The sequence below is a fragment of the Priapulus caudatus genome, unplaced genomic scaffold, assembly GCF_000485595.1.
Source record: "Priapulus caudatus unplaced genomic scaffold, Priapulus_caudatus-5.0.1 Scaffold983, whole genome shotgun sequence".
Taxonomy (NCBI): Eukaryota; Metazoa; Priapulida; class Priapulimorpha; order Priapulimorphida; family Priapulidae; genus Priapulus; species Priapulus caudatus.
The window spans coordinates 31,828-39,951 of NW_014578044.1; the positions used below are offsets into that span (position 1 = coordinate 31,828).

Sequence of the window (8,124 nt, forward strand, 5' to 3'; positions counted from 1 at the left end):
AGTGGTGGTGGGGGGGTGGGGGGGGGGTAAGGTTAGGAATGTAAAATATGTTTTGCAACTCTCAACAATATCTTTATTCAATAAGATTCTTCTCTGTCCAAAGCACTGTATTCATTTATGTTTATATATGTTCCGTCGTAATCCTACTATTCGCATGATTCGACGAATTAACCTCGGGTGTGACCACATCACTCCAGGGGTAGAAATAAGGAGAAAAAAAGAGATGGTCCATCTAGTTTGAAATTTACACGGTCCTCCTAAATTTCAAATTGTTCTCTAAAAGTAATGCGGCGTGCAAGAAATTTACCGTAAAATGGGACCAAATTATTTCATGGTCCGTCGGACCATTGAGTGAAAATCTGATGGTCCTCCTGATTATTTGATGGCCCCGGACCATCGTACCATCGCTTATTCCGACCCCTGCACTCGATGTGGTATGAAACCACTGAGCTGTCTGCAATACGAAACTGATAACCAGCAGTTCTGCCATTCTTATTTTATATATGCAGTTCTGTGTTTATCAACAAGTAAAACACATTGTCATGCAGGTCGTAATCCAAGCCATTTTTCATACCGAATACCGGCGCCCAAATTACGACCCCTAGCAAAACGCCCAAATTACAAAATTCATAAAACGCCCAAATTAGCAGAGCTCTGATGCAGATCTCCATGTTTCTATCGTTATGTAGGCACTGTTTTATAATAAAATGCTCATATAAGATCTATAATCTATTATCTGAATAAAATGTGTCGACCAAACGCCTAATTTAATGTGATAGATAAGTATATATATAATTTTTTTACGTGGGTCCCCATATTAAGCAGCTAGATTAGCCCCTGATTGTATTAGTTGTAATGAAATGTGTGAATAGTTGGCTTCCCCCCCCCCGACTTGTGATTTTACTCTGAAAATGAAATTCTTCATTCTCATCTGTCTGAGCAGGTGACCGTTGAACAAGAGGAGCTTCAGGAGACACTGCGGCGTGCGGAGCTTGATCGACGGCAGCTCGTCGAGCTGCGCGACGAGGTACGCCACAAGAGAGCGCTGATCGAGGATCTGCGGGAGAAGGCCGCCAGGAGGAACGTCGAGATCAGCAACTCGGTGAAGTTGTTCCAGGATACGCTGGGCATCGAGGTCAAGAAGCCGAACAATAACACGATACAGGTTCGTCGATTCACGCATCTTGGCGGTGTTGTACAGGTCATTAGGATCAGGGTGCGAAATTAACGCGAGTCCGGAGTCAAATACTCCCTGATTTACTGTCGGACTCCCTGATTTGGCATATGCAGGCGCGACTCTCTGAAAATTCTGCTATACTAACTAGTTTGTTTCAGAGCACAGCCTTGCGGAATGTTTCAGTAAATGTCCAAAGAAAATTTGGCAGACGTGCAACCTCATGGATTTTCAAAATAAGCACATGTGTTATTGTTAATATCTTTAGTTTTGAACTTCAGACTACGGACGCCCTCATTTTGCTGCGGACCTCTTTTTGAGGACAGGGAGTCCGTTAGACTCCCTTGTTCACAAGTTAATTTCTACCCCTGTCAGCCTGTAGGATGTCTACGTAATTTAAATTGACTATACGGTAATATGGTAATCAGGATGTTTACGTAATTAAAATTGATTATACAGACCTGCCAACCCTTACGATTTTTTCGTATTCCTTACGAATTCCATGATGTTTCTACGAATGTACGATCAAACTGAAAAAATTACGATTTTTTACGACTTTTTAAATTAATGTTTTTTGCATTTTGAGCCGAGAAATATCTGGCGATTGGGCGCAGCCATATTGGATCACACGTTCACGTTGTTCTCGCGTGATCTGGAGTTAGTCCCATCATTCATTGCGCGCATAATTCATACAAACAAAATGGCCGCCTGCTGCAAGAAAAGAAAATCCTTACTATTTTCATGAATCACAGGTTGGCAGGTCTGGATTATACATGCAGTGATACGGTGGTCCTCGCGCTTTATCGGGACAGGTCAGGAACCGCGAAGATGCCCCGATTAAGCGGTGGTCTGGATTAAACCGTGAACGTATTTCCAGTCACACATGCAAGTCTACTTGTACCTTGCAAAATCATCTGTATACACAAGACGTACTTTACAATACACAGTGTCACAGCGTTTAACTGCCACACGAGGGAAACGCAGAAAGTGTCATTTATAGACAGCTGCCAGCTTTATAGAGATCCATTAGATAGATTGATTTGATAGAGTCCATTCACGCAGGTTTAATTGCATATCATCATCAAGAGCTAATAATACCTTATAATTATTAGCTCTTTATATCATAGAGCTCAGATTGCAGTGTATGAGGTAGCACTATAAATGGCACTTAAATATATTATTAAATTATTCAATACATATTTATATAATTATAAATATATCGTTATATACATATAATATAATTATTTAATAGCTAACTCAAAATGAATAACTTAACATATTTAACTTATAACATAAGCTCTGACACCGTGTCTTTAGAAAACCTTACCACTTTCTCTTAAGCTCTGACGCCGTGTCTTTAGAAAGCCTTACCACTTTCTCTTAAGCTCTGACACCGTGTCTTCAGAAAGCCTTACCACTTTCTCTTAAGCTCTGACACCGTGTCTTCAGAAAGCCTTACCACTTTCTCTTAAGCTCTGACACCGTGTCTTCAGAAAGCCTTACCAACTTTCTCTTAAGCTCTGACACCGTGTCTTCAGAAAGCCTTACCACTTTCTCTTAAGCTCTGACACCGTGTCTTCAGAAAGCCTTACACTTTCTCTTAAGCTCTGATACTGTGTCTTCAGAAAGCCTTACCACTTTCTCTTAAGCTCTGACGCCGTGTCTTCAGAAAGCCTTACCACTTAAGCTCTGACACCGTGTCTTCAGAAAGCCTTACCACTTCCTCTTAAGCTCTGACGCGCGTGTCTCAGAAAGCCTTACCACTTTTCTCTTAAGGCTCTGATACTGTGTCTTTAGAAAGCCTTACCACTTTCTCTTAAGATCTGACAGCGCCGCGTCCTCACCTTTACCGCGCTCCCTTCGCAGGTCGTCTTCACGCAAATGGACGCGACGAAGCCCAAGCGGCCGTACTTCCTCGGGCTGGACGTGGACGCGGCGCGCAAGTACCGCGTCGTCGACTGCCAGCCTGCGCTAGACGACGAGCTGCCGAGTCTCGTAGACAAGCTGAACGCCACCAACGACTTCCACTCCTTCATCGTCGTCGTGAGGCAGCTGTTAAAGAAGGCCGCGTAGCTCGTTGCCGCGCGCGTCTACGAAGTCTAGTTGAAGCGCGCATCATGTCGCGGCACGCGTCGTGTCGCGGCACGCGTCGTGTCGCGGCATTCGTCGTGTCGTGGCATGTGTCGTGTCGCGGCATTCGTCGTGTCGTGGCATGTGTCGTGTCGTGGCATGTGTCGTGTCGCAGCATGCGTCGTGTGTCGCGGCATTCGTCGTGTCGTGGCATGTGTCGTTGTCGCGGCATTCGTCGTGTCGGGCATGTGTCGTGTTCGCGCAACGCATGCGTCGATGTCGCGGCATTGCGTCGTGTCGTGGCATGTGTCGTGTCGCAGCATGCGTCGTGTCGTGGCATGTGTCGTGTCGCAGCTCGGTGGGTGTGTGTGTGTGTGGGGGGGGGCACTCCTTCAGATGTTCGCGTGTTTCTCAACTTGTGAGGCACGGGTGTCGTTTCGCTTAGAGTGTGCAGAAAGGCATTCTCGTTGTTATGTGTGCCTGTTCTTCCTTTTAACTAGTGTGTACAAATTCTGTTGCATGTTCTTTCTTTTAGTTTGTACAAAGACATTCTCATTGTAATGTATGCTCTTAAGAATGTATAGTAGGTATTCATCTAGTAATGTACACTTATTCTTTACCCATGAATGTCAGTTAGTATTGAGATCATCGTTTACTCATAATGTATACAAAGTAAAACCTAGAATTGTCAAAACCTATAAACCCTCGAGTTGTCAACCGTCAGGTGCAGTTTTACATTGATCATTACTTATGTTACACTAGTGTGTGCTATAGTTCGTGTCTTTGATCTAATTACATGCCAGTGGGTGATTGTGTCAGATCTACACTAAACTTTCCAATAACTCAGACAGGTTTCAAGTCAAAATGGGTGATCAAACACAAAGGTGATCAAACAATCAACAGCAGTCAAATTCATATCATATGTTTATGTTGGGTAGCAATATATCTGTTATTGACCCTAAATATTTGGCACAAGTGCATCACGCTGGCATACATTTCACGTGAGCTTATGCGTAGAACTTTTAATTTGCTGATTTCCAGTGTTAATTTCCATGTTTATTAGCATGATGGTATATGATAGGACACACGTATAGTCTCTAGTTTCCAAAGATCTATAGCAGCGAAATTTTAATGTGCTAGGGAATATGCAAGTAAGCTGTTAGTTACTTTAACTATAGTGCCAGTAATCTAAAAATGTATAATATTGTAAATAAGTGTATTCTAGGGAAGTTAAACTCTATGAAACATGCCATGTGTATTAAATAAATCGAATTTAATCTTCCAAGGTATAAAGTATAAGGTGTTTGGTATTAATTTTGTTTTTAAGGTGTGTTTGCAGATGAATATGATTGTCATTACAGCGGCAGGGAACATCTATTTAGTTGTTTCATTGATGCTCAAATATCACAAAAATCCTTGTAAATTTCACATGCTTATTATGCACATGGACAGCAAAGTGAGAGGTATTCATTTCTAAAACAGTCAAACGCTGTAAGTCCATACTTTGTACGCAGTTATGTTCTTCTTAATTAAATTATTTGTATTTTATTTAGGTCCATAGCTCAATATTCGTATGTCGTGCGTAAACCTAGCTACAATGCCTATCGCCACATCAAAGAATTTTAAATGTGTAGGGGGTATACCACATCACAGTTAAACGAAAATTAAGAGATTGAAAAAAAAAATTCATTCATCTAATGATTACAATGAATAGCATGCGTAAATATTTGGTCACGCCTTTGCCTATTTACTAATCCTGATCATAATCATGTTGGCATGGGTACCAACATGTGCAATGTGCATAAAGTCATCCTACTCTTTATCTACGTCCGTGTACAGTAGTTATACTGAGAGCAAGGTCGAGGACATAATTATCATAATACCCCTAATACCAATACACCCGTAACACCCCTATACCAACATCGCTATGATAACAAATATGTTGATGTCAGAATGATGATAACATGATTTATAATAACGGATGAAATCAGTATCTGTTAAAATAAAACCTACTAAATATTTTTGATTGATAATTAAAATTCTATATCATACATTGATACTGCACATAAACATTAAAAATCAATACTGATAACACACGAAACAACCATGCAGGCGCAGTTCTTATATAAATGTACCAGTAACAAAGATTCCTATTTCCTTATCAAAGATTTTTTAACGAAACAGGTACGAAGCATTGATGCACACATCATTATAATTACTATATTGCAATTATCGGCCTATACGTAATAATACAGAACACGGGTGTGCACGAATCGAACTCCAGCACCAGCGTTCATCCAACGAAAGCGATCGAAAAGACGCTCCACGACACCTCCCGAATCTCCGAATTCGGAAAAAAAAAATTCTCTGAATCCCGAATCTCGCCTCGCCTCCGACACGCGCTCGGCGCCATGCCGACGCATCGTCGGGGATTATCTAACCTGCTCGAAGATGCCGCGCGCATTTCTCACACCTGCGGGAGCCTGGGGGGCGGCCGCTCTGGCCTGCGCGGCCTCGTACTGGTACTGCATGTAGTCCATCTGCTCCTGCGTCATCTGATACTCGGGCATGTCCACGGAATTTTGACGGCCGAGCTGCCGAGGAGGCGGGGGGTTGTCGTCGACCTGCCACGGCTGGGTCGGGCCCGCACGCTGTCGTTCGTCGTACGAACGGGCTCTGTAGTCGGGCGTCGCAGGCGGAGACCTCCAGGACTGCCTCGCGGGAACGTTGCCTCGGTGCGCGTTCGGCTGCTGCTGCTGCTGCTGCTGCTGCTCGGATGCTGCTTGCTGGGAGTCCATCGCCTTGAACAGTGCCTTCGTCTGCTTGAACTCGATCGGTTGTTCGTCGATCTCTCCGCCGTTGTCCCGCGCCGCTTCGTAGTTCACGTTGACGGGTACGTCGGCTGGGTATTGTCCGAGCGGATCGTCGCGGCGTTGCGCGGGCGGCCATTGTTGAGCGGGCGGAGGTTGTTGCTGCGGCGATGGTTGCCATTGTTGTCTGGTTTCTGGCGGCGGCTGTGTCGGTGGTTGCCACTGTTGTGTAGGGGCTGGTGGTTGTTTTGCTTGCTGCCACTGTGGTTTAGGGGCTAGTGGTTGTTGCCATTGTGGTTTAGGGGCTGGTGGTTGTTGTTGTGTTGGTTGTTGCCATTGCGGTTTAGGTGCTGGTGGTTGTTGTTGTGTTGGTTGTTGCCATTGCGGTTTAGGTGCTGGTGGTTGTTGTTGTGTTGGTTGTTGCCATTGCGGTTTAGGTGCCGGTGGTTGTTGTTGTGTTGGTTGTTGCCATTGCGGTTTAGGTGCCGGTGCCGGTGCCGGTGGTTGTTGTTGTGTTGGTTGTTGCCATTGCGGTTTAGGTGCTGGTGGTTGTTGTTGTGTTGGTTGTTGCCATTGCGGTTTAGGTGCTGGTGGTTGTTGTTGTGTTGGTTGTTGCCATTGCGGTTTAGGTGCTGGTGGTTGTTGTGCTGATGGTTGCCATTGTTGCTTAGGGGCTAGTGGTGCCTGTGCTGGTTGTTGCCATTGTCTAGGGGCTGGTTGTTGTTGTGTTGGTTGTTGTTGTATTGGTTGTTGCCACTGTGGTCTAGGGGCTGGTTGTTGTTGTGTTGGTTGTTGTTGTATTGGTTGTGGTATAGGGGCTGGTTTTTGTTGTTCTTGTTGCCACTGTGGTCTAGGGGCTGGTGGTTGTTGTGTTGGTTGCTGCCACTGCGGTATAGGGGCTGGTTTTTGTTGTTCTTGTTGCCACTGTGGTCTAGGGGCTGGTGGTTGTTGTGTTGGTTGTTGTGTTGGTTGCTGCCACTGCGGTCTAGGGGCTGGTGGCTGTTGTTGTGCTTGCTGCCACTGCGGTCTAGGGGTTGGTGTAGGCTGTGCTGTTGACTGCAACTGCTGTCCCAGGGACCGCGCGACCGGCGGCGCCATCTGGACAGACGCCGGTCGATGACCGACGGGGGAAGGTGCACGAGCAATCGCGGGCAGCGGTGGAGGCTCCTCCTCCCACCGATCGAGATCGTCCGCCTGCACACCGACCTCCTGGTACGTCAAGCCCCGTCCCCGTGGCAACTCCTCGCGCAGCGGCGGGAGGCGGTCGTCATCGGCAGCGGGCGGAGTCTCGGGGTCCGTCTGCACGGAGGCGGCGGACAGCCGATGCTCGGCGATGTCCTCGAGACGCGTGTGATTGGTCGGCGGCGACGCCATGATGCGGACGACGCGTGGACTCGGCTCTTCGTCGCTCTCCTGCAATGGGGTTTGTGTGTTAGTTATTGTTAGTTATGCTGAGAGGGTCTATGACCCCCAGGGTACTGCCGGAACGTACCCTGGGTAATTAATTCATCTATCCTGCGACGATATTTTTGTTTGTTGTTCTGTTTTATTTCGGTTACTATAGTTATCCGGTAATGAACTCATTTCTCCTGCAACGAGTTTGCTTTTTCATACGATATATTTTTATCTGTTTGATTTTCGTAATTAGTTATCTGGTAAGTAATTATAGTTCCATTTGCATTTACGACTCTCTTCCACGAGGGACCTTCAGTAGTGTAGTGACCGTTTCGTGCATAATGCATGATTATAAGTAACGCGTTTAAACGCTCTCATTTAGACGAGGGTGCTAGTATTGTGTGCGTGGACTTTAATAAGTTTGACTAACAACAGCTTTTCTCGTGTCTGGTCCCCGAGCAACTTGCCCAACCCTCATCTCAATCATTCTTCAAACAGCACAGCGAAATAAAACTGTGAGTAAATTTTCACAGGGCGAGTGAACAGGGGCGGATCCAGAGTGGGGGTCGAGGGGGTCCGGACCCCCCTTTTTACCACAAAAAAAGGAAAAAAGCATACACACACGCACGCACGCGTGCGCGCACACACACACACGCACGCACGCACGCACGCACG

General features: G+C 45.9%; 2 protein-coding genes across 8 annotated transcripts in view; one reads left to right on the forward strand and one right to left on the reverse strand.

The window, feature by feature from the left end:
- Positions 1–3,361, forward strand: part of LOC106814816 (kinetochore protein Spc25-like) — a 13,043-nt gene extending 9,682 nt beyond the window's left edge. For all 7 annotated transcript variants that reach the window (XM_014819173.1, XM_014819169.1, XM_014819172.1 and 4 more), the window contains exons 3-4: positions 944–1,165; positions 3,041–3,361. In XM_014819173.1, the coding sequence (XP_014674659.1) occupies positions 944–1,165; positions 3,041–3,247 (429 nt within the window). In that variant the 3' untranslated portion in view covers positions 3,248–3,361. The remainder of the gene's footprint in view (positions 1–943; positions 1,166–3,040) is intronic.
- Positions 3,362–4,763: 1,402 nt separating this feature from the next.
- Positions 4,764–8,124, reverse strand: part of LOC106814814 (pollen-specific leucine-rich repeat extensin-like protein 1) — a 7,179-nt gene continuing 3,818 nt past the window's right edge. The window contains exon 4 of the mRNA XM_014819166.1: positions 4,764–7,467. Within this exon, the coding sequence (XP_014674652.1) occupies positions 5,677–7,467 (1,791 nt within the window). The 3' untranslated portion in view covers positions 4,764–5,676. The remainder of the gene's footprint in view (positions 7,468–8,124) is intronic.